The sequence below is a fragment of the Salvia splendens genome, chromosome 1 (genome assembly GCF_004379255.2).
Source record: "Salvia splendens isolate huo1 chromosome 1, SspV2, whole genome shotgun sequence".
NCBI classification, from domain to species: domain Eukaryota; kingdom Viridiplantae; phylum Streptophyta; class Magnoliopsida; order Lamiales; family Lamiaceae; genus Salvia; species Salvia splendens.
In genome coordinates, this window is record NC_056032.1 from 9,526,123 (window position 1) to 9,552,565 (window position 26,443).

At 37.5% G+C, this 26,443-nt stretch overlaps 4 protein-coding genes across 5 annotated transcripts; all 4 read right to left on the reverse strand.

The window, feature by feature from the left end:
• Positions 1 to 3,559: 3,559 nt before the first annotated feature.
• On the reverse strand, positions 3,560 to 10,433 carry LOC121741385 (methyl-CpG-binding domain-containing protein 5-like). 2 transcript variants are annotated; one of them, XM_042134116.1, is made up of 3 exons: positions 10,057 to 10,433; positions 4,207 to 4,310; positions 3,560 to 4,100 (listed from the first exon to the last, which is right to left on the reverse strand). In XM_042134116.1, the coding sequence occupies exons 1-3, from the start codon at positions 10,354 to 10,356 to the stop codon at positions 3,941 to 3,943; spliced, it is 564 nt and encodes a 187-aa protein (XP_041990050.1). In that variant the 5' UTR covers positions 10,357 to 10,433; the 3' UTR covers positions 3,560 to 3,940. The 2 variants fall into 2 exon arrangements, with proteins under 2 accessions (XP_041990050.1, XP_041990057.1); XM_042134123.1 differs by having other exon boundaries at positions 4,207 to 4,320; positions 10,057 to 10,429.
• Positions 10,434 to 13,833: 3,400 nt separating this feature from the next.
• Positions 13,834 to 15,015, reverse strand: LOC121795477 (F-box protein At2g27310-like). The gene has a single exon (XM_042194017.1). It carries the CDS (start codon positions 14,981 to 14,983, stop codon positions 13,997 to 13,999), a length of 987 nt encoding a protein of 328 aa, XP_042049951.1. The 5' UTR covers positions 14,984 to 15,015; the 3' UTR covers positions 13,834 to 13,996.
• Positions 15,016 to 17,917: 2,902 nt separating this feature from the next.
• Positions 17,918 to 19,347, reverse strand: LOC121804231 (casparian strip membrane protein 3-like). Its single transcript, XM_042203750.1, has 3 exons — positions 19,082 to 19,347; positions 18,306 to 18,429; positions 17,918 to 18,212 (listed from the first exon to the last, which is right to left on the reverse strand). The coding sequence occupies exons 1-3, from the start codon at positions 19,333 to 19,335 to the stop codon at positions 17,994 to 17,996; spliced, it is 597 nt and encodes a 198-aa protein (XP_042059684.1). The 5' UTR covers positions 19,336 to 19,347; the 3' UTR covers positions 17,918 to 17,993.
• A 517-nt stretch (positions 19,348 to 19,864) lies between these two features.
• LOC121741413 (mitochondrial fission protein ELM1-like) lies at positions 19,865 to 26,176 on the reverse strand. The gene is made up of 10 exons (XM_042134149.1): positions 25,759 to 26,176; positions 24,427 to 24,665; positions 23,177 to 23,273; positions 22,430 to 22,579; positions 22,214 to 22,340; positions 21,236 to 21,348; positions 21,059 to 21,122; positions 20,880 to 20,973; positions 20,691 to 20,799; positions 19,865 to 20,257 (listed from the first exon to the last, which is right to left on the reverse strand). Exons 1-10 carry the CDS (start codon positions 25,948 to 25,950, stop codon positions 20,156 to 20,158), a joined length of 1,287 nt encoding a protein of 428 aa, XP_041990083.1. The 5' UTR covers positions 25,951 to 26,176; the 3' UTR covers positions 19,865 to 20,155.
• Between the last annotated feature and the right edge of the window lie 267 nt (positions 26,177 to 26,443).

Below are 26,443 nucleotides of genomic sequence, written 5' to 3' on the forward strand. Positions count from 1 at the left end.
TTGTTCTATTTTTCCTTTCAGCTACCCCATTCTGTTCAGGTGTATAAGTACAAGATGTTTGGTGTACTATTCCATTTTCTTTAAAGAAGTTTGACATAGTACTGTTGACAAATTCCCTCCCATTGTCTGACCTAAGGGTTTTTATGATTGTCTGGAATTGTGTTTGAATCATTTGAAAGAAAAGGATAAATTTATCAACAACTTCAGATTTGTGTTTTAAAAAATAAATCCATGTCATTCTAGTGCAATCATCAATAAATGTCACAAAATATCGACAACCCCATCCCCAACAATAGGTGCAGGACCCCACACATCAGAATGAACTAAAGAAAACATAGATTTCACACGGGTATTCGTAAGTTTAAAAGATTGTATGTGGCTTTTGGCCAAAACACATGTCTCACAAGAGAAATCGGTAGGAATAGATAAATTTAGAAACAAAAATTTAAAGTAACCAGGGGAAGGGTATCCTAGTCTTCTGTGCCACAACCAAGCCTCTTGTTTTGTGGACCCGTGAGCCAGCATCGCACTGCCAGTTTGAGCTATCTCGTCCACATAATAGAGTCCATGATTCTCAGTGCCACGCAAAAGAATCCTCCTCGTCCGTATATCCTGCAGTATACAAAAGGTAGGGTGCATTAGGAGTGTGCAACACAGTTCCCTTGTCACATGGCTTATGGACATTAATCTTTGAGAGAGAGTAGGAACATGCAAACAATTCGACAATCGTAGAGTAGGAGATATATCAATAGTTCCTGACCCTACAACAGTAATCAATTCTCCATTTGCAGTCCTAATAAATGTTTTAGTAACATTACTGTAGCTGCTAAAATCACTCCTATATGGGGTCATAGTGTCTGTCGCCCCACAGTAAAAAATCCAACCCCGAGAACTGGTTTCACCCGTATTAGAAACATGAAATGCAGCGGAACAATTTTCTAGGGGTGCAAAAGGGTTCTTTGACACAAACTCAAGGGTTGATCGGTTATTTCCACAATTCTGGGGGTGTTTATGATATATTGCAAAGTCTGGGGGTTTTATTCTAATATGATGGGGTTTTTTCTGAGATAAACCACAATCTGGGGGGGGGGGGTAAAATTTAATTTGCAAGAAATAATAGGGTTTGGTATTAAACCAAACCCTTTACCTCCAACAATGGCGCCGCCTCTTGTCGCCCTCTGCTCGTCCCCCTCCGATCTCGCATCTTCTGTCCGTCCGGTGAAATTTCCGACCCCTCGTACGCCGCCACCACCAGTTGAAGTCTCCGGATAGTTTCCCGGCGACTTTCCTTGTCCCATCGCCATCTCCCTGTTTTGTCATGGCTGTCCCCTTTCACCGACGTCGATGGTGAGCTTTGCTTGTGCTCGGGCCATCTGCTTCTCCTCCCACCACTCTGGGTATCCAATTAAGAAGAAGCATTCCTCGCGTGTGTGTCTCGGTTTTTGGCAGTGAGAACACCACAGTTTCGTTTTGTCCGGTTTGGCTCCTGGTTGGTAGGCGGCTGCGGCGGATCGTGGTGGTGGTGCTCCATTTCGGAGAGGAGGGCGTTGGCTCTGGGCGGCGATACCATATCCGATCTCCCCATATGACGAATCGGCGATTCCGCTGTTGCCTCTGACGGTGGGTGGAGCAGATGTCGACATGATGCGCCGGCGTGTCGCTTCTCGCTTTACCCAGCCGTAGGCGGCTTCAACCGATGAGAGTGGATCTTCGTTGAGTATGTCCCGTCGAATTGGGTCATACACCTCGGCTAATCCGGCTAAAAATTTCAATAGCCGTTTGGTGTTCGAATGAACTCGATATTGATTTATTCCCTTGTCGCAGCACGTGATAGGTTTCTTCTGGCATCGATCCACGTCTATCCATATCCCGTGAATCTTTCGGTAGTAAGTTTCTAGGTCTAAATCTCCTTGTTTGAATGTGTTTGCTCGATCTTCCAGATCGTAGATGAGATACGGATCAACCTTGCTTTCGAACGTAACAACAAGGCTATCCCATAACGCCTTCGAGGTTTAGTGGTGTGCGAAATCGGCGACAATATCGTTCTCGATATTGTCGATGATCCAGGAGAAAACTATGAGATCGGTTTCCTCCCAATCTCGGTAATCTTTGCTCCCTAGTTCTGGCGATTCGTCCGTGATGAAAGAATATGCCCTCTGGCTGCCATTCTGGACCTTCATTAATCTGGACCATAATGGGTAATTCTTCCCATTTAATTTGAACGCTACCGAGACATTCTTGCTCGTCTTCAATTTGTTTGAAGAATCGTTTGGTTTCGTATCATCTGTTTCTGACATTTTTGGTGTAGGAATTGGTTTTTCTGGCTTGGTTTTGCCTAATTGGCCGAGATTGGTATTTGGGGCTGTGATGAATTTTTCTGAGCCCTATTGAACCTGCTCTGGTGACATGATAAACTGATCGATGTAAAAAGGATTGTTTATTATTCACTGTTATATTTTGTATACAGGGATAACCCCATTATATACTAGGAGCAATACACATGAATGGTAAACCTACATTACCTTATTTCCTATTCTAAATAATGTAGAATATCAATCATGTATCAACCTCTGATATTGGGTGATTTCTTTCCAAAATTTTTCATTAAAAAACTCTTTCTTTTTAAAAAAAATTGAATTATGCACATAGATACTTTGTTATTAAGACTATATTATATAAAAGTTAATTGTATAAATTATTAAGAACAAAGTAAATATCAAATATTAAATATAAATGAAATAAATAAAATTTGACAAGAGTATGTCAATGTATTGAACAAATTGAGTTGAAAAATATTGCTTTGAATAAATACTAAGTCTTGGAAGAAGTTAAAGGAAAAGAAAGGGCCGAGAGAGGATTCAAACATGGTCCTCCGGTGCGAAATATTGCATTTCTGACCATTGGGCTATAATTGAATTATAATTTTATCTCTAAGTATAATACTATTAACTACAGATTTTGGGGTACAACTGTACCCCTTGTTCCTATGTAGATACGCCACTGTTGTACCCCTTGTTCCTATGTAGATACGCCACTGGAACTACCTAACAATAAATGTTTGCCACAAGCTAACAAATTCAAAATATTTGGTGCCACAAAATATTTAAATTTAAAATTAAAATACTATGCGTACCCAAAGTACATACTTTGAAATCTAAACAATTAAAAATTGGACACTTTCACGAACTATATAAACATAGCACACAATATATACACAAACACACATTGCACACACACACAATGCACATACTGTGCACAAACACACTGCATGCACACACACAACGCACATATTGTGCACAAACACACTGCATGCGCACACACAATACTGTGTACAATGCATGCGTACCCACAATGCACATAATGCACACACATGCTACACAAACACACTGCATGTGCGCACACAAACAAATACTGAATTAAGAAAAGCGTGTGTTACTTTTACTTTATGAGTAGGGAAACCTGCAATGCCACCAAAATAATCATTGGAAAAATTCGATTATGTGCATTAGTCTACAAATAACGTAAGAATATGATAAAATCAAAGTTGGACTTGAAGAGATTGGTGGAATTCAGAGTCAAGTTAACCTTGACTAGTCAAATATTAGTAGCAGCACAAACACATGGAGAAGTTACTATTACTAATCCATATACAGATCTGGAGAAACCTCATGCACTAAACCAATAGGAGCAATGTATTCTACAAAGGTTCCTACTTCTACAAGGAAACTACTTCACACCCTCTCTATCTTCTAAGAGGGTTTCCAAAAATAATTTCAAATACAAAAGAATTCTCTTAACATTCCACAAGAGCACTCACGCACAATAATGTTTGAATCCTACATAAGCAACAAGTAAAATGTCTATAATGAATTATGGTAACTACAAAACAAGCGCTTTCACTTAGAGAGGTGCATGTACACTATCATGCCCGCGCTTGGCCTTACCATCTGCACACTTCATAACGGTTGGCCATTATCTGCCTGGACGCCGTTTTGAACATGTGGTGGTGGTGGTTGTGTATTGTCAGAAACAGAGGCCTCGGATTTCTTCCGTTTCGTGCTGGAATTCCTTTGTGTTTGGCTTGCAGGAGTCCTGGAAGGCTGCAGAACAATAAGCACAAAAAATAATCAGGAAGAAGAAAAACCCAGAAAAAGAATTCAACGGCGCCATTGGTGATACTAAAACCCATGAATAATTTCTACTTACCGTAGTCTCAGTTTCAGAAGGTGCCTTTCTCTTTGGTTTACTTCCTGTTTCCAGAAATTGAAGCACCTCAACCTTCGAACGGAATCTGCGTTGCCCCGCTGGTTCTATGTAATACTTCAAAATTCAGGATCAATGTAAGAGTAATTTCCATGTATAGATAGGTGAATTGAACACAAACAAAGTGAAGTACAGAATACAACTATAGACTAATCATTGCATCATGCCGATTTCTCACAAGTCAAATATAACTACATTGCGACTGATCAGATCCACCAAATGAACAAAATAACATAGCTTTGCACAAAAATGCAAAATATATACCCAGCTTGGCACAAAAATGCCTTTTAGAGAACACAAACAACATATGTTTGTGACTGATCAGGGACTGTTTCTGAATGAACAAAACAACAAAGTTTTGCACATGGATGATTTATAAATGCAGAATGGGAAAAACAATTCCCAACGGAGGAGTGCTAGAAGATTATAAATAGTTAAACATTTCTAAATCTGAGCCATTATTCGAGAAAAAGAAAACTAAAGATGATCAGGGACTGTTTTTGGGAGTTTTTCTAGAAGTAAATTTGTGCCTCTATTTTTCTGAAAATGACGAACTTGACATAATTCTTTCCAAGAGAAGGACAATTTATAATTTTCTTCCATATTTATTCAGGTGCATGAAAAGTTTTACAGCTATTTGCAGCCAATTCATAACTCAAACTCCAATATTCATGTGAAACAGTATCAGGCAGTGTATAATCATCATCCGGAAAAGTTTGTTAACCCCAAAATAATCCATTTTACACAACTTATATGCAAAGTATTCCTACAAGCTAACATCGAAATAAAGTCTGGTATATTTGAAAACCACTCTTGAAAGTGTCTTAAAAAGCAAAATTCTCAAACAAGACAAGCTATAACTGACATGTGTAGGCATAATTAAATAGGGAAAAGTGCTTAGAAGGTTTTCGGTGAAATTTTCAATCCACAAAGACCTTAAAAATGGTTGTGTGGTATTAAGGAGCCATCTTACTAAACAAGTAGCAAAAAAGTTGGAAATGGAAGAAAAGGACGCAACAATGAAGGAGATGACACAGCTAGCGGACACTAAAAAAGTGCCTTAAAAGCAAAAGTCCCAAATAAGACACGAGCGATGACCAACACATGTGGGCATAATTAAAGAGGGCTAAGTGGCTAGAAGGTTTCATGTTCTATTTTCAATGTCAAAAAGACTTAGAAATGAATATGGATAGTTATGGTATCAGAACACCTACATAATAAATCTTATAACTGATCCAAGTTATGTGCTTAATCTTTAAACAACCCACAATCACAAAAGACGAATCTACTTCATATAACACACGCTTGATCAAGCCTCGTATCGGCCCAAGTCATGGAGTCCAAGTGGAATGGGCCGGGCCGAGGCCTTAAGTTGGCTTTAACATGAAGAAGTAAAGAAGTGGATGGAAAATTCTTCAAGGCTATCGATGGTTTAGTGCTAAAACGAATTAACGAAGTTGGAATCGTTCATGCTAGGAGTCTTGCCATATAAATTGGAGATAATGTCTAAAGTTATGGGGATGAGTGTCGAAAAGATGAGGTTGTTGTTGAAAGATTTAGTATTTATTATTTTATTCACTTGTTAAGTACAATTCTTTGCAATATTAGGATGAGGAATTATCTTACAATTATTTATTTATTACTCCTTCCATCCCGGCAAAGATGACACATTTCTTAGTCGACACGAGATTTTAGGAGTTGTTGGTTAATGTGTTTAATTGGATGGAGAAAAGGTGGGTGTAAGTATTAAATGGAGAGAGAAAGAGAGTTGAATATTTAATTGAGCAGAGAAAAAGTGGTTGAGTGTATTAATTGGAGAGAGAAAGTTTCCAAAAATAGAAATGTGAAATCTTATTTGGGACAAACTATAAAGGAAAGTGTGTCATCTTAGGTGGGACAAGGGGAGTAGTATTTAGGAGGATTCTGTAGGTTAGATCCATTATTTTGCCTATAAAAGGCGTGTAGTTTTCAAATTCAAATGGGGAAGCTTCTGATTAATGAAAAGAACGATTTGTTCCATGAGTTGTTACTCTTGAATGTTCCTAATTTGTATTCTTGTAGCAAAGTGCTCCTTTTTTATTTAGTTTATTGACTTATCGTACAGAATTTCGCACCTATACTTGGTATCACTCATTCCATTCTCCATCTCATGTTCACAACGAATCCACCCAAACTCTATTTGTCATTCGAAGTGCGATCGTGTTATGCATGTTGCAAGTCGTGGGGTGCCATGAAGGATCCCCTTTACAACAACTATCGTAAATTACTAGGGACAATTTGTTTGGAGAGGTGTTGCAGATTAGGAATTATCTTACAATTATTTAAGTATTTATTAGTATTTACTTCATTAGGAGGATTTGTTAGCTTTCATATTACATTGTTTTGCCTATAAAAGGCGTGGAGCTTTCGAATTGAATGGGGAAGCTTTTAATTAGTGAAGAACGATTTGTTCATTGAGTTGTTACACTTGATTGTTCCCAATTCGAATTCTTGTAGCAAAGTGCCCGTTTTCGATTTAATTTATCAAGTATAGGATTTAGCATTTATACCTGACGTCACTCATTCAATTGTCCATCTCATGTTCACGATAAATCGACCCAAATTACATCCGCCGTTCGAAGTGTGTTCGTGTTATCAGTGTTGTCAAAATGGCGCCCGGGTCGCTCGGGTCGAGACCGTCACCGCCCCAACATGGGTGGGTTGATCGAGGTACGGGGTCGCCGCCGGGTCGCCCGGGTCGAGAGGGTCGCCTGGGTCGAGAGGGTCGCCGCCGGGTCGAGATACAGGTAATTCCTAGACCTTTATTCTCTGAATCTTTTCCTTTTTAATGCTGATTTGTTTTTACTAAAATAAACATAAGTATAAAAGTAAAAACTTACCTAAAAGTCTGCTGATTTTCTCAAATCTTTCACACTTTTGCTCTGACTTTCACTAATCTCATCAGGAGCACACGTTTTTCTCCTCTCTAATCTCAGCAGTGTGCTCCTCTCTAATCTCAGTCTTTTTTCCTCAAATCTCTCACACTTATATTCTGACTGCACACGTTTTTTCCTCAAATCTCTCACACTTATATTCTGATTTTCAAAAATCTCTCACACTTATATTCTGACTGCACACGTTTTTATCTATATATATGCATGAACACCATCAAACTTTTCAAACCCTAAATTCATCCTCTTCATTCCTAAACAAATATACAGAGCCACCCTTCATCTATTCCTTCCTTTGTTTAATCAAGGTATTGTTCTAACTTTCATCTTCTTTTTGAATTTTGTGTGCAGATTAGTGGGTCTCTCGACCCAGTCGACTCGTCGACCCGCGACCCGAATTTTCACCTTATCGACCCGGTGCGACCCTCGACCCTAACAACACTGCGTGTTATGCATGTTGCAAGTCGTGGGGCGCCATCACGGATCCACTTTACAACAACTATCGCAAGCCATGTAAACAACAAGGGGCAATTTGTTCGGAGAGGGGCTACAGATTAGGATATGAATTATCTTACAATTATTTATTTATTAGTATTTAGGTCATTAGGAGGATTTGTTAGGTTTTGTATTCCATTGTTTTGCCTATAAAAAGCATGTAGCTTTCGACTTGTATGGGGAAGCTTTTGATTAATGAAATGATCGATTTGTTCCATGAGTAGTTACTCTTCAATGTTCCTAATTTGAACTCTTGTAGCAAAGTGCTCGTTTTCGATTTAGTTTATTGACTTACCATATAGAATTTCGCATATATACCTAGCGTCACTCAATCGGTTCTCCATCTCATGCTCATGATGAATCCACCCGAATTCCATCTGTCTTTCGAAGTGTGTTCGTGTTATGCATGCTTCAAGTTGTGGGGTGCCATGGTGGATCCCCTTTATAACAACTATTGCAAGCCATGTAAACAACGAGGGGCAATTTGTTCAAATAGGTGTTGCAGATTAGGATTAGGAATTATTTTACAACTATTTATTTATTAGTACTCCCTCCGTCCCACTTTAGGAGTCTCGGTTTACCATTTTTGGGTGTCCCACTTTAGGAGTCCCAGTTGGAATATTCCATAAATGGTATTAGGCCTCACATTCCACTAACCTTTTTCCACTCACATTTTATTATAAAACTAATATAAAAAAGTAGGACCCACATTCCACTATCTTTTTACACTAACTTTCCTTTACATTTCTTAAAACCCGTGCCGAACTCAACCGGGACACCTAAAGTGGGACGGAGGGAGTAGTATTTAGTATTTACCTCATTAGGAGGATTTGTTAGGTTTTGCATGCCATTGTTTTGCCTATAAAAAGGCACGTAGCTTTCGACTTGAATGGGGAAGCTAATAATTAATGAAAAAATCGATTTGTTCCATGAGTTGTTACTCTTGAATGTTCCTAATTCAAAATCTTGTAGCGAAGTCCTCGATTTAGTTATTGAATCGTAACGAATTTCGCATCTATACTTGGCGGCATTCTCCATCACATGTTTACGACAAAATCCAACCAAATTCCATCCGTCTTTCGAAGTGTGTCCATGTTATGCATGCTGCAAGTTGTGGGGTGCCATGGCAGATCCTCTTTACAACCACTATTGCAAGCCATGTAAACAAGGGGCAATTTGTTCGGAGAGGTGTCACGTCATGATATTTCTCCAGCCACTACATACTCATCTGATTACCCTAAAGCTTCCTTCTTCTTATATTAGCTTTAATAACTTTTAACTTTGGGCTCAGCACTCTGATCAAGAGCAACTGAGCAAGCAAATAAGCTTTCCAAGGTAGTTGCCAAAATAAGGTCAACTGAGGAAAACACTCCTAACCAGTAACTAGAACATTTGGTTAACTTCTTTAAAAGTTAAAAAGCGAATGTAGAGAATGATTATGCAAACCAATCATCAACATGGCAGTCAGAACACGGGCATGATAGTGTTCGATGCAAGAAAAAATACTTCTATTAATACAAATCACAGGACAAACTGTGAATTCCAGGTGAAGAACACATTACGTGACAAACTTCAGGATCCAGGTTAAGAAAATGGCAGCAGCCAAAGTGAGGATATGCACATAGACAAGAAGAACATTGTTTGAGCTAGAAATACTACAGTGGCATGTATGTTCTCATGAAAGGAAAGAGAACAAAAATTATTCGAAGCGTCTAATGACTACAGCATTTAAAAAAAAACTGATCAAGCTTGATGGCAAGTTTATGTTATAACAATTACGATAAATCATCCCAAATAGGAAACTACTCATAATTGAAATTGGCATCAAGAAAGACACATTTTCCCTTTCTAAATTGGAGAAGAGTTGTGTGCGTGTGTTGGCCAAACGGTAGAGTGGCTGATGCCCAGACCAAAGGTCATGGGTTCGAGTCCACCGTTGCATGACCTTTAAAACTTATGTTTATTGGCCCATTAAAATTTGGAGAAGAGTTGTCTTGGTGTGACATCAGATTACACAGCCAGCAACTCCAACGAGTTTGGTCTTAATCTATTGGTGTTAATCTAGTAACTAGTAATCTCAAGTTTAAACCTAACACCCACACATAAACAACCAGCAACTACAATGAATTTGGTCCTAATCTATTGGCATTGATCTATTTTGTAATCTGAAGTTCCAACCTAATATTCACTAGACTTATGTGTCCACAACCTGACTCCTAAAACCCCTAAAATCTGGTCCACTGTAAAATGACTGCTACTAAATACTGGAAATAAAACAAGGAATGAAACAGAGTCAATTGTAAACCGCTATAAAACAATCCAAAGATAGGTTAAAACGGCGAACGAGATATAAAAAAAGAAAACCTACTCGATCAGTCTGTCCAGCTGTGGCTCCAGAATTGCGCCTTCTCAACTCAATCATCCAGTTCTCCGGCAGCCAGCTGGGCCTCTCCTCGGGATCCCTCCGCCGCGCAGCACGAGGCGCGGGCTCCGCCGGGGCCTCACCGGGGATGTAATACGAGATGGGTTCCGCCGCTATGACGACGCCCGGTTGGGGTATGTCGGCGGCGGGAGAGTGGTTCGGAGCCGGGTCGATGTAGGCACCGGTGTCGAGAAGCGGGTCGGCGGAGGTGGGTTCCGATTTGGGCGGGAGCTGGGGTTCAGACATTTCGGGATCGGAAAATGTTTTTTGAGGGAATTTGGCGGCGAAAATGGAGTATCAACATTGACTATTTGACTGATAGCTTATGTATTTTTGAGTGAACGGTAAATGTAAATTTCATTTAATGTACTTTTTCCATTTTATTTTTTCAAATTATTTCTTTTTATCTTGCTTTTTTTTATTATTGATTGAATGGCTGATTTCATTTAATATACTTTTCCATTTTTGTTTTCAAATTAATTCTTTTTATTTTGCTTGATTTATTATTGAGTGAATAGCAAATTTTATTTAATGTACTTTTCCATTTTTTCTGAAATATTCCTTTTTATTTTGCTTTTTTATTCTTGTTTCTATCTATTCTGTCATTGCTTTATTTTCTTCTTATTTCTGTCTAATGTCTATATTATTTTGCTAATTACTACTCATAAGTTTGCCATGAGGCCGAAAGAGGAGAAAGTGAAAAATAAATACTACTCCTATAATCAATGAAAATAGTATAATTTAAATAAATTAAAATGTTGATCTAGAGATTTCTGATATGGAGCTGACATTCACCAGATGCCAAAATTTACAGTTTAATCGATATTGTTTTACTAATTAGTCGTAAAGTTAGTTAAGCTTAAAACTTAAGAATGTTTCAATGTACTAGAGTAAACTAATTGTAGGAATTCTCATAAAATTCACATGCTTTGTCGGGTGTTTTGCACTTAATTTCTTTTTATCCATGTACCTTATTTTTTTTAATTATACTAAATTATCACTAAAGTATTAAGTTGTGTTTTCGGTTTATGACCACATAATATTTCACGAATTTTTCGATTTATATTCTTTATTTCAATTTATGTTGTCGGAGTATTTTTTTTTTGTACTAACAGTGGAGTACTATTTTATTTTTTCGAAAATTTGAAAAAATAAACATAAATCTAATTTATGACACAAATAATATCTTGCAAATAAAGCAAGATATTAAAAAAGGAAAAAGAAAAGAGAGAGACGGGAAAGATGATAAAAAAAATATTACAATGATAAATAATCTAGTGCTATAATCATTATATCGAACGGGTGTCGATATGATATGGTTTGGGCGTGCGTATGGGTTGGGGCATGGGTCTTGTCGAGCTGGGGTTGCGGTCCTTGTTTCTCAGATACGAGCAGGTCACAAGCGGAAGTGTTGTATATGTTGGGGATGGGTCTAGCTCTGGGGTCGTATCAGGAAGCAATTACCATTATTTAGGTGTAGTAGTAGTAGTATTAAATTATTCTAGGTCATAAAGTAGTAGATATACATATACATCAACTCCCATAATAACACCACACATCATTTATTCGCACTCTGATGAAACAGTGCGAATAAAATAGACTGATTACCAGTATGAGAGAGAGAGGCAGAGAGATTTAAAAATGGTGGTATGAGTATAACTATTGCATATGTAAGCAGATAGATATGGGAATGGGATGGAAGAGGCTAAGAATTTCTGATAGCGTGAAATGAAGTGGTCTGCTAAACCTTTTCCATTTATAGCAAACTGATTTTTCATCGTAAAATACCATCACAGTAAGTGTATATTTAAGCGTATTAATTAGGTTATAAGGAGTCTGCATCTCCAGTAGCAGAGCTACTCAAATGTGAGAAACATCAAACAGCCACATTCATACTGTTGTTTCAGCATACATTATTTAATCCAAAAAAAGTGATGAATTTTAATATAAAAATAAATATAGTATGAAAGAAATAAAGAGAAAATGTAGTTGAAGTAAATTAAATAATTATTAGTACTAGAAAATAGTTCAATTCATTAAAGAGCTAATTTTACCATATATATATATATAGAGATTAATTTTAATGAACGAGCCAGAATATAAAAAACAAGAATTTTCTTGGACAAATGTATCCAATATATATGGTATATCATCGAGATTCCAAATCAACTTATCCTTGGATAATATGTGGAGTAATTGATAAATGTCCAACCATAGTCCATATGCGAGCTGTTATTCCTAACTTTGCTTTCTTTAAAGATTACAAATACAAGTAAAAAAGAAGATGCAAATATAAAACTACAATCTACAATCACACTTAATTAATACGTACATACTATAAATTCAATTAGCTAACAAATCACACTGTTTTCGGAAGCACCCTTTCATTCAACTATCTAGTTAATCAATTACATAAGTAGAAAAATGGTGCATAATAAACTTAACACATATATTTACCGTAAACTAACAATAGGCGATGGCTGGGAGAGGTCAGAAAACTAAAACAATATACTATAGATGGTTAGTAATAGGAAAATCAAACAGTTTTTCTTTACTTTTTATTAAAAGAAAACTGAATATAACTGAGAGTACACCCCAAATAAGAATATCATTATTGCTCAAATTAAATCCATATCACGCTGTTAATAATCTAAATTAATTAGGAAATAATGCGGTGAAACTTTGACATCACATGTCCGCTAGTCTCAAGTCAGCTCTATGAGACACTTTCAATCAAAGCTTGACAATTACGTTCTGTGGCGTTTAAATTCTTATCTCCTATTCGGTTGTAACTAATTCTAATATACTACTACTATTAATTTTTGGTTTTTTGTTTTCATATGCAAGAATAAAATTATTAGTATCATATAAAAAACACGAGATATTGATCACATACGATGTGATTAATTTGGCTGATTTTTTGTTGCCTTTTCAAATGATTCATGTAGGTTTTGTAATTCAGAATTAAACTAATCTCACTGTGGTCATTTATAAAATAAAATGTTTGGTCATCACATCATTAATTGAATCTAGCCAAACCATGCGTACGAGTCAAAATTTTATAAAACAATGCCACAACTTGTAACGCCCTATGGGCTATGACTATAATTAAACTATTATTATATATTATAAAAGTCTAGCAAAATTAATTTGGATTCAAAGTCTCGCAAAAGAAAAATGCTTAAATGCATTTATTTTCTTGAATCGGGAAGAGTCGAATAAATACCCGAACCTAAAATCTTGAATATCCAACTTTATTTATACTACAAGGTTAAATAAACACTCCATTAATCTTTATTAATTAGCACCATGTCTACAATTAGCACACAGAAAATTAATACTGGTGATTATGATTTTCTAACCATAGGGTTTGGCATAAATCCCTCTCACATATAAACATTAATTTGATTTTGACTAAAGAATTACATTATTCAAGCATTAAACAATGAATTAATGCATTCTGACCACACCATTGAATCATTGATCTTCGTTGATGTGTTTCTTTCATCAAGCTTATCTACACAGTCCAAAATTAAATAAAATAATATCTTCGACTTTTCTGAATATCAGTACTCCCTCCGTATTAAAAAAATAGAAACATTTGAAATGACACAGATTTTAATGCATAATTAATAAAGTAAGTGAGAAATATTGATAAAGTATAAGAGAGAAGAAGAGAAAAAGTAGGGAAAATAGAGTTAGTAGATTGTGGGGTCTATATCCTAAAATAGAAAGATTTTAAAGTTTTTATTTTTAAGGTACGATCCAAAATGGAAATAATAGCTATTTTTAAAAAACGGAGGGAGTATTAATTTATGGGCTTCACACACGTATTTTAACTGTATTTCAATTTTTACAGAATTAAGTGTATTTACTTTTACTACTATTATCTGGATAAAAAAAATGCCCAAATGGCCACAAAAATAGCGATTCCGGCGGCTATGCAGACCATGTCCAAGCTCCTCTCTCTCCTCTGCTTTCTCTCTCTAGACAGCATCTTCATCCTCAAGAACATCTCGAACGCCTCCCTCTGCATCTTCAGCTGGCTCTTCACTCTCCGGCCATCCATGGCGGCGTCCAGAATCCTCAAACTGTCTGATCCGGTCATGATTTTGCCCTCCATGTCCTCCACCTGCATGCTCATCTCCCTCACCTGCAGCTCTCCCCCTTCCTTCCAGCCGCACGTCAGCACCGCCGCGCACTGCACCAGCTCCCCCTCCCCGCCGTCCATCACCGTGGCGTACCGGAGCAGTATGTCGTCGGTCAGCCAGTGCCGGCGCGCCTCCACCGCCGCGGCGCTGGCTATGTTCAGCGCCCGCTTTTTGCGAGGGTCGATGAGGATCCAGCTCACCCTCAGACGCTCCTTCGCGAGTTCCATGCACGCGCCTTCGAACTTCAGCGGCGCTGCCCCCACGGCTTCCTTTGGCTCCACCAGGTCAATCCTGAAGGGAGAGCTCTGGAACCATCCGGAGAGAGTCTCCATTTCCTTCACCCGAGAATAGATCAATCTGTCGTCGAGGTATACATCAACGGCGGAGATCAGCCCCTGCGTTTGCGGCCGGGGTCCACGGCTGTGGCACCCGTGGAGGGTGGGGGAGGGGAAGGAGTCGGAGTAGAAGGAGCGGTGGGCGGAAGGGAAGGAGGAGATGGCGTGGCGGACGGTGGGGTGGGCGGTGGAGGGCCACGTGGAGTTGCAAACTTGGCGCCACAGGAGATCATCGGAGCAGAGGGAGAGGAGCTGCGTGGAGGCGCAGCTCGTGGAGGCCAGGGAGGGGCCGTCAAGCCGGTTTAGGATATGGGATTGGATGATGTCGGGATGGATGGAGGCGATCGAGGTGGCGCCGCCGTGATCGGAAGTGGTGGTGGAACACATAACTGGAAATGTTGAAGTGTTTGTTTGAATTGAGAGATGGAAATGAAAGGAATTTGGGGGATATTTATATGAAAGTAGTAGTATTTGGTAATGGATAGAGTCAACGATGGCGCGTTATTCCACGTTTGAAAATGCTGTTTCTCTATTCTTGACTTTCTAAACCCAAGATTTCAATAATATCACCCGACGGCTTCCCATTAATAATAAATTGATAAGCGTAGCTTCATTGGATTTTCGTACACTACCATTTTATATGTACTCCCCCTTTACTTGTATCAGAAATTAATGTCACTTGGATCATAATAAAAATCGATCGAATCATATACGACAACATTACAAAATTTTATAGAATGTGAGATTTGATCCGAATATGATGATTCATACGGCTATATATATAATAAATTATTGATTTACAATTAACCCTGAATTGAACTTTTTACGAATCTTGACAACGAATTTTATAACTCGATATACAAATATGAGTATGGTGCTTCATTATAGGGGCAAGCCTTTCATGATGCTAATTAGGTAACAGATTTTTGTCTAATTAAGGTTATTGATTTTAAGAAAGAGCTCGTGTATTGCACTAAAGTTCACCGTAGTACCTTATAACTTCGCTTTCTTCTACTCCATATTAGCATTGGTTTTTAAATTCATATATTTGATTGTTGAAATCGTATGCCAGTCAAAGGACTTTGACCAATAATATTTTCAACGAGACATTTAATTTTGTGAAATTAAATTATATAGCGTCGATCTACGTTCGGAATAGATGACCATGGTATATTCTTTTCTCAAATCCAATTCCCGTGAGTGAGAAATAATGGATTAAATCTCTCTGCCCTCTCATCTATCCAGTTCGCCGGAGCTCTGCTGATAGCGGTGCTGCTTTACCAGAGGTGTAGCTGTTTTATCTTTGGGGATGAAACGCTAATCCGAGAGCACTACCGGGGCGTATCTCGTCTTGCGGAAAGAGGACTCCTCGACTTGGCTAAAATACTCTTTACGGTTTACTGTTTCGAATTTTCCTTGTAATTCAGTTCCAGTCATTTCCTTTGTATTCTTTATTTTATGTTGTATTACGCCCGACTTTTATCTCTTGTAATCCAGAAACCAACATGATTTAATTCTAGTATTTTTAAAAATTGAATTATTGAAATTACATAAAAATTGAAGTGTGACTATGACCATTTTCTTTATAACTTTAAATATAGACAAACTTTGATTTTATTAAACTACTTTAAATTAAGTACGCTAATACTGATACGGATTGTAAAAGCGATGCTCGTAAATATGTTGTTCACATAAATGACGAAACCTGACATTAATTTGTCACATAATATAAAACTATTGCGTTACATATATCAGATGCAACTGCACTTACATTTCATCATAACTACCATTTTGAAGGTGGTAATTACTAATTAGTAATTAGTGGCAAATACAACGTGCTCCTGCTTTAAACTTTACCAATATTTAGTTAATTTATTAAAATGAATTAGTATTATTTCGTACTGGAAAAGAAACAAGAAGTCAAGAGAATCACTTTTATGTATCGTTTTAAAAAGACAAAAACTGGAGATTGGTCAAAATTAACAAAAATCTGAGGGTTAGTTGTTGTCAATTAGCACATACACATTTGTTAAGGTAATAAAAAACATACTAGCATAAATTCTCCGTTGTCAATTTTATGAGGATTCGGCCTGCTTCAAAATCTGAAGCCTATGAGCTGGCTTATTTGAGACAACAGAGGAAAAACAAGAACATAAATTAAGTTCTTGCAGTTCATTATTAATAAATGTATCTGCATTTTGGATTTTGTAATTCATATTGTGTATGGTATGTACTAATATGTAATTTTTAATTATATGTCACATATAATAATTGCTTTCTTCTTTAAATAGATTTAAGATTGACGATTTTGGCATTTACTCTACGTACTCAATGTGATAACATTGAAACATGTGGGATTGACGTCTAAATCTTGTGGACGCCGACAAATTTTGGCATCTAGTTTAACAACAATTGCTGGAAATAGCTTTGGCAAAATTCATGGCCTCGATAAGCATTGAAAGTCTACCAATATGGCAAAAAAATTCATGGCCTGTGATAAATGAAAAAGTGTGTTACCAAATAAACCCGTCATCATATGTCCAAAAGATTTATTCTCCCCGAGCCATCCAAATCTAACATCTGGTTTCCCCAATCAATTATTTGAGCAATATGAATCTAAAAGTTTGAATCACCAAAAAGCTTAATTAGATGAATTTAACTCGGTATATTGAATAGTGAATACATATTTGCTACATTTGGGGTGTTATTCAATAGAAAGGATGGAGACAGATGTTTCTCTTTACATCAATCTCTATATTATTGGAGTAATTGTTATGGGAGTGCTTGTGAGATTAGTGTTATAATTCAAGCACAATTAAATGTCAATGTGATCGATCAAATAATAAGTTTCAATTCTTGACCTCATGCTTTTACTATTGATAATTTGACTAAAATATTGATGAATTGGCAATTCAAGGTCCTTATATGATTATATCGTTATCCTAACAATTCAAAGGTTCTAGATAAAATTTTGCATGGTTAACTCATTTTGGATTTATCTTAATCAAACTTGGAATGCATTTGAAGGGTAAAATTTAGAATATACCGGATATTAATATTAAGGAAAATTATCGTAAAATCCATAAAATATAATCAAATTCTAGTTCATTTGGAAACTTCGAAAATCAATCATCTCTAATATACTTCCATCTCTGTATGGAGTTCAGAAACGTCTTCACTCTTGAGGGATTAAATTTTCTTAAATTAAGTACTAGTATTTGTAAATATATTGTGTTGTAAAGAAATGGGCCTAGAATTCATGCACAATAACGTAATAATGATACTATATAGTATGAAATGTTCGAGGAGAAGATGAAGAACACGAAATAACAGTGATGGAAGCATACAATAATGATACGAAGACAGAAACAATTATGCAACAGCAAAGAGCAACATGTCAGTGGGCGCGGCGAAGAGCGACTGCAGATAGCACGACCAAGCAGATGAAGAGCACTGCAGCTATGAAGGAAGCCACGACAGCGCCGCTGACGCGCTGGCAGAAGTCGTTGAACTGCTGGCAGATGGCGAACCAGTTGGTGTTGGAGTTGCCGTTGTGGGCCAAGTACACAATCGCCGCTGCCGCTGCTGCTGCCGCCGTTGTCAAACCCATCACCACCTGCAATCACACTAATTTGGTTTATACTTATCTTAATAATAATAATAGTAGTAGTATAAGCTACAGAATAACATTCAGTATAATTTTAATTACGGTATCAAGGATGAGGAGGAGAAGCTTGACTCCCGATGCGTGGGGCCGAACGATTGCGACAATGGAGAAAGGCATGGATAGGAGCAAGTAGCCACTTGCTATGGCATTCGCCACCACGAAGAATCTAGAATGTTCCCAAACAAAACATGCATGAGTAATACTACAAGGGGGTGTTCGGTTTGCAAGATTGTATCCCGGGATTAAATTTGTAGTATGTTTTGTTCAAGAGATTCAATTTCACAACTCAATCCTAGATGGATAATCATGGGATAATTAGTCATAGCTAACCCCATCAGGCCCGGCCCTGGGGGGGGGTCGAGCAGTGCCCCCGCCCCGGGCCCCCAAAACGTTGGGGCCTCCAAAATCCAAATACATACATGAGTATATACATGCTACTGGGCCAGGTCCAAGCAAGAAACAAGAGCCCACAGCAGAGAGCCGCAAAGGCAGGCAGCGCTAAAGCCTAAATACAAGCTAATAAGCCTCACGTACATCTAATTGACGTAACAGGTAGCGCCGCCGGCCACCGGCCATCCGCCATCGCTCCAACTCAGGCCCGGTCCTGAGTTTTTATTAATACCTTATTGTTATAGTATTATTATGGGGCCCCTCTTTTAGTTCCGCCCCGGGCCAATAAAAACTCAGGACCGGGCCTGAACCCCATATGACTAAAATAATCTCACAACTCAATTCTAGATTATATCTTAATATTATTTTATCTTTAAAACCGAACACTACCCAAGTAGAGTAGAGTAGTTTATCAATTTATGACATACGTGAAAGTGGGGAGGTCATCGTAGCTGGCTTGGAACTGGAAGAACTGAGTGAAGAAAGGAAGAGTCTGATCAGTGGTGCCCATGGTGGCCGTAGCTGCCAGGGCGGCTACCAGCCCACACACCCTCAATATGAAGTCGAAGATGGAAACTCCTCTCTTCCATGCAGGCTGCGGGACTGGGACTGGAACTGGAACTGGAACCGCCTTAGTGGCCTTGCCCATGTCGATGGATGTTTCGCTCTTGCTGCGATCCATGCTCTCTTTTGATTTGATGATGTGATGTGGGATTGGAATGAGAAAATGGGACTGCTTATGGCTCAATATATACACACGTCTGTGATGAGGAGCAGTTCATATATATTACGATGGAGTTGTTGTCAAAGTCAACACTTGCTCCACTTATTTCCTACTTTTTCATCTCTAATAGTATTATGCCTATAGGAGCAACCACACCTTTTTCGTAATGGAATCTAGTTTTGCTTGAGCCTCTTTAATTTCTAGATTTGTTATACAACCGATATACTATAAGCATATACTGAATGCATGATAATAGGTGAACGTATTACACGTTACTCCAACGTATCCCAATACAATAAGTTAACTAATTTACTGCATAACATAGACATCGGTTACTTTTGTGATCCTACTTGTTTTCTCTCTTTTGACCCTAACAAATACATCCTTAACAAAAATTTTACTCCAGGTACCAAAAGTGAACTGGGAATACTAGTTGAATAAGAAGACAACAACACTATTCATAATAGATAAAAGTGAACCGGGAAAGTTATAAAAATTCTATAGATGATTACTCAAGATAAGTTTTACTTTACAGCTTACTCAAGATACCAAAATTTACAGGCCGCATGAATGAAGGTAATGATTATTTTACAAGTACTAAAACCCAATAGATGATACTGCTATTCGACTCAACAAGTATAAAACATATTGTATATCTATGGCTCTTTCTCTATGTAAAAGAGAAGCTAAAGTTTGGGGGGAAAAAGGAAAAGCATGCACTATTGGAGATTTTTTTATGTGATGATTTATGTTGCAACAGCAGTGTATATAAGTGGTTTTATGGTCGTATTCTCCATCCTCGCTCACCAAGTGCTTTATGCACCCGACTTGCTGCCTCAGCATTATCATTCAAAGGAGGGTAGCCCCAGGTTTCTGACATCTGAAATAAGGAAATCAAAGAATAAGATAGGTTAGAAACCAGGATCATGGCCTCATCACTCATTTCTTAAAACATTACGAATTGAAATATCCACCAACATCTACATTGACACCAAGAATATATTGAGTAATTCAAATATTTCAAGATTAACAGATACTCCTTCCCATGCGAACGAGAACGGCAGAACTCAATTTCTTCCACACATTTGCCAGTAGACAAAACAAGTTGCACAAGTGAAAGCAAGACGAGACATTGCATGAAAATGCAATTATAAAAAAGGTTTTGTTGGCAAACCCTCCTAGTGCAGCAGATAACCTTTTTTTCCCAATCATGCTGATTTAATTTAGGTTTTGGAACATAATATTATTTCTCCTCTGTAACTATACAGGTTTCTCTTTGGTCTTTGATGGGAGAAAGGATAATGGTTACTCACATCCTCAAGACCTGTAAATGGTCTGACCATGCCTCTTTCCCTTAGCTTCTTATGGAATTCCACAAGTTTCCAGGTGCAGAGTTCAGCTCCAACAACATAAACAGGCTTCCTGCAATCACCAATATAACGAGTCAAATAATTTTCATTAGTGCCTCCAACATCATTTAAAACTGCTATAAAGCATTTTACCCGGTGCTGCAAGCCTCACTCAACATGCTAACTGAATCAGCGGTGATAATAAAGGAATCAGCCCAAGCCAGATGTCCTAAATGTGGATTAGGTTCTGGTCATGAAAATTTACTCATTAGTAATCTTTGATCAAGTCTCAAATTTTAAACCGCCCATAATGCTTAGTGAATGAGAAGTACCTTCACCATCCCATATGTAGATTTTGGGATGAGTTCCAAGTTCTTTAATTACTAATTTAGAAACCTGTTAACAGAAAGCCCATCTCGCAATAAGCTGAGTATCAGGGGAAAGAAGGAAGACGATGTACCACAATTCCTTGAACAGAGGTGAACACTTGAGACTGGAGTTTGTTTTACCTTTTCAGGTGTCCGCCTTGAGAAAGATATCCTGACACTTCCACAGCTCGTGAGAACATTGTGAAGGGATGCTATCAGTTGTTTTGCAAGGTCTGTGCTATATCTGCAGTACCCTATCAAGTACCCCAAAAATATGAACAACCATATAGTATGATTTCTGACTTGCTAAATGAAAAATAATAGGCAAACAAATTCAGTGGAATGGCCACAAAAAGAAGGAATCTAACAGCAAAAAAAAGTCACCATGAAAGCATGTCAAAGTATGTTAATTTAAGTATTTAACCCCTCCTCCCAACAAATAGTAATAATAAATACTCCCACTGTCCCAACTAAGTTGAGTCACATTCCTTTTTGGGACGTCCCAACAAAGTTGAGTCATTTCCCCTTTTAACTAAAAACAAAACATCTAATCAATCTTACTTTACTCCAACACCTACTTTACTCTCTCTTATCACTCCTACTTTTTTCCTCTCTCCTATTTATTTTATTATGATTTAACTCATTCAACCCAATTTCTTAATCTCCGTGTCCAAAAGAAGTGTCTCAACTTAGTTGGGACGGAGGGAGTAAATAATAGATGGCAAATATCTCCAACCAAGAGAAGAGATGTACTGCATGTCTCTCCAAGAGTTGAGTGAAAAGGGAATAGGGAAGGTAGGAGGTTGATATTGTTCTAGCAACTTCCAAGGATATATATACAAAAGATACATGATATCCATTTTCAAAATCTCAAGAAATAGGCAAAATGATACTCCATTTTAACACTTCAAACTTACTGACCCAACCTTTTCACTATTGGCCAAGACATTACACCATAACAGTCCCACAGGTATTTTCCACTAACTTCTCATACTTTGAAAATCCATTTTTCTCCCAAAATCTAAATTCAATCTTGTTGATTTAGCATATATCTGACCAATTTCAATTGATATTTTTTGTTAGTGTGACAGGGCCATATCATCAGGATGAAGTAATTACTTGTGGGTCCCCCAATATTGACTACAAGCAATGGCTTAGGCAGCGGTGCAAACTCATGATGCCAGGCATTAGCTTCAGTACGAAGTACAGCAGAATCTATTTGATGAAGTGCTCCTATTGTGAGGACCTGGGAAATTAGAACATGCTGCTAGGTCAGCTCTAACTGTAATCATTGAAATAGAAATGGAGTTATACATATGCAGTGAGGATACTTACCACATGATCACCAGGAGGCTCATGCGGTGTTATCCATTTCCGAAGAAAGCGAGGAACCTGCTCTTGTGCCTGAGGGGTCAATGAGTAATAATCATGTTTTGGTGCTATCACCATATCAAATCTGTCCAAATGAGACCGTGGATGCTGAACCTGAAGAGTTAAGGCATGACAGAGTCAGAGATCCTATCTCATGAGACAGAGGATTATAGAAACCATACTATTTTAATACCAATAGATGCAAACATTTCTGTCCAAAACTAAAATGCAGCATGCAACATAGCCTGCGATGAAATATGCACTAATGGCTCTCTCTCTCTCCAAATAGACATGAAGTGTCACATTTGAACTAGTACATATATGCTAGTGTGTATGTACATACGGATCCTTTAAAAGTACAAAATTTTACACATACAGCCGTGTGGTCAAGGCAAAGTAGTAAGATTTTACAGTGTCTTGATAATAAATTTCACTATGGCATATATGATCAACAAAATGTTAATAACTACAGAGCTAACCTATATGTTCAGAAAACAGCAAGCAGATTTAGAAACTACATAGTGACTGAAATATTACACTTCTATAAAACTTGGTCAGTAAACACAGACATACTTCTGTTTGATGGGTTAATTAGTACATGACCGAAATCTTTCTACCCGAACAATTTTGTGAACTCTGTTTTAGGACTGAGATAGAGAAGCTAGATTACATTTAAAAAATATTGCAGTGCAATCATATAAGGTAACAAACCTGGACAACAAACACGTTGTCAGATGCTAATCTTTTTATAGAGCTTGCAATTGAAATTGTATCTCTGCCAGATGCAACCACAAGCAGTGGGCCATCCCTACAAGAAGACAGATTGTTACTTCATGGATCAAAAAATTAAGACAATGATATGTGAAATGATATCCTCAGGGGATATCAGGCTATAAAAATGAAACATATTCATCCCACTGGCTAGTATAACATCAAATGTATTTACTTTAGAGTATCAATCCCTAAGGTTAAATAATGTGCCTCGATCAATATTTATAGCAAAAATGGTCTTATGGATCTTATAGACCAAAGGAACTAGAAATAATCTCATTGAAAACAACAAGATTCTTTTTATTAGCACATGTACTAAGTATATTTAATGCCAATATCGGAGTGAAAGTAATTGAAAACTCAAGTATGCAATTAACTTCATCAAAGTTGATCCATTAACAACCTAATGATCCGAAGTGAAGGTAATAGAAAATACAGTCATTTATTTCATCAATTCAATGTTATCAATCTCGTATGGCGGCTTATGGCGGTTTGCCTAAAAACCGCCACAGGGATATGGCGTATTAGTATGGCAGATATGGCGGTCAATAATTAAATAAATAAAATAATACTTATATATTTATATATAATTCAGAAATTAGAAAATAATTAAAATATAACATCTAAAACACTTTAAACAATTAATAAAGTATAAAATACAACTCTAACCTCCATGTTTCTTGCATAATGCCCCATTCCTAGATACAATACACACGCAATGTTGTCAAATGTCGGATATGGCGGTGCTATGGCAGCAACATGGTGCTATGGCGTTTCCACCACTGAACGCCATGCCATAGCGCCATGGCGCCGCCATATCCGCTATTTGATAACATTGTTCATCATATAAAGCAAAATTATCTTTTTTATCTTTAACAAATACCAAATTACTCCTGTTCTATCTTATGGCAGTATGTTCATTTTATTCCTCCTTTACAAGCTTCTCTAAGTATTCATCACAACCTCCACCACAAAGGCAACCACATATGTTCCAACTTCTCTCACTAATACATGAATAGATACAAATGTTCAATCAGGTAACCCGTCACTATTGTTCTACTTTGTGAGGGAAAAAATGCAATCCAGGGATGAAAATAGACACCACGTATATCCTATCCATAATAGTCTGTGCCAAAGAGCTACTCTGCAGCATTTTGTGTTCTAGGGAAGAGAGAGTACATGGAGCTTACTTCTCAAAAGTGTCCTTAGCCATTTTGACAATACTCTTTACATCAGCTTCCATCACTGATGATAAGCCCACACCAGCACCATTTCCTGCAGGCAAATGTGCTAGTTTCCTCCCTCTTCTGGAAATAAAATAATTTGAATACCCATATATCCGGCTAATGATAAAGTACAATTTCTTATGGATAGAAACTGGAAGCCAGTGAAGCCACTCATTGATTCCTCCTGTTGGTCTTGTAACCCTCTACTCTCATATGCATCAAACAGGTAAAACAAAATCAGTTCTCATATGTGAACTTCTTCTAACATAAATTTAAGAATGGATGCTCATAATGGCAGTCTGGTTCACTTATGGAGAAACTTCCAAAAAGTGGCTCAGAGATCACAGATTTCATATAACACAGGGAAGACAGGCTTGAAACTAGCAGCAATACAAGAAAGAGTGACATCACAAGAAAATTATGGTAGCAAACCTTTTACCAAGTCTATCCAAAACAATTCAACCTAGAATAAGGCTGACTGGGGAAGCCTACTAAACCATTTATAGAAGGGCTGTTAACAAAAGAGGCATATGCTGTTAGCGAAATAAGGTACTGACAGTCTTTGGATGCTAAAAGAGAGAACCCCATTTTTCATCGTGACATGAAAATTCCGCTTGAATGCTTTATGTTACCTCAAAACAAACAATGAAAAAAGATGAACTCATACATACCACTTCATTAAATCATAGACAAGAAAAATTACTTTTATTCAACTATCCTTAAAAACATTTCCCAATTAAAATTTGATCCATCCATTGTCTTTCCAATATAAAATCTAAAGATAAAGGGTCATTCTCCAGGGCAACTCAACCCCTCACCTCCAAAAAATCAACAAAACCATCAAAAAGAAACTGCAGTGGAGAATGCCATTAAACCCATTCATTTTTTTCAGATGCCTTGCAGGACCTCCAGGATCACTAAGACAGAAAGAAGAGGGAAAAAAGTAATAGGAGTATCTCAAAATGAAGCAAACTTTGTACTGCGCAATTATATCTGAATCAGTACAGAAAAGAATTAATTGAATCCATTCAGTCAGCAGGTCTTATTTACACAAACGGTTGAATCCATTTCTCTTTGTGATTCCAAATTCGGAAATCGGGGTTCAACAATACCCTTTGCTTTAACCACTAAATTGCAAGATGCAGAAATTCAATCCCTAATAATCCACAATAAAGGCGATCGGAGCATGCACGATTCAGAGCAAAAATCACGTGTTAATGACTACAAGACCAGACCTCATCTTCTCAGTTCTGACTAACTAACAAAAGAATCCGTAGAGGTGAGTTGAAGAATTACATAGAGCGTTTGCTTATCACTTAAGCCAAGTGCTCGAACCAATCCCATGCTCTGATTCTCCGACGCCGGAAAACCGTTCCCGATTATAACAGCGCGGCGAACGACGTCGTAAACGCCGCTTTCAAATATATCTGGAACTCCGCCCATCCGCTTCGGGCTTCCTGGCGGCTCCGGGAGTCTAATTGGCTTCATCTCAGCACTAAAAGTTGATTGATAAACCTAGGCCCTAGGTGAGATTTAAGATTTGGGATTTGTGGGAATAATCAGAAGGGATTTGGAAGGAAATAGTGGAGAAAGTAGAGATGATGTGTTAAAAATCGAGGCAAAGCGGCTTCTAGTTGTATTTTTTTTTCTTCAGTAGGGCGATCCACAAAGCATCACTAAAATTTCCAACGGAGTACTATTTCGAAGAGGATTTCCTACTCCAGCACTCCTACTCATTTCCTACTCCAACGTTCACAATATAATAAAATAATATTATAAACATATAACTGATGGTAGGATTTTATAATAGTACTAGTATCACACCCGTGTTATACCCGGTCCATTTTATTTTCTTCAAAATATGAAATATTTGTTTGAAATAAAAAAATAACATTATTATACGGATCTAAAAGTAGTAAAAACATATATAATAATACATTTGATAAAAGTAGTAGTAAATTTTATTAGAGTATAAACATTA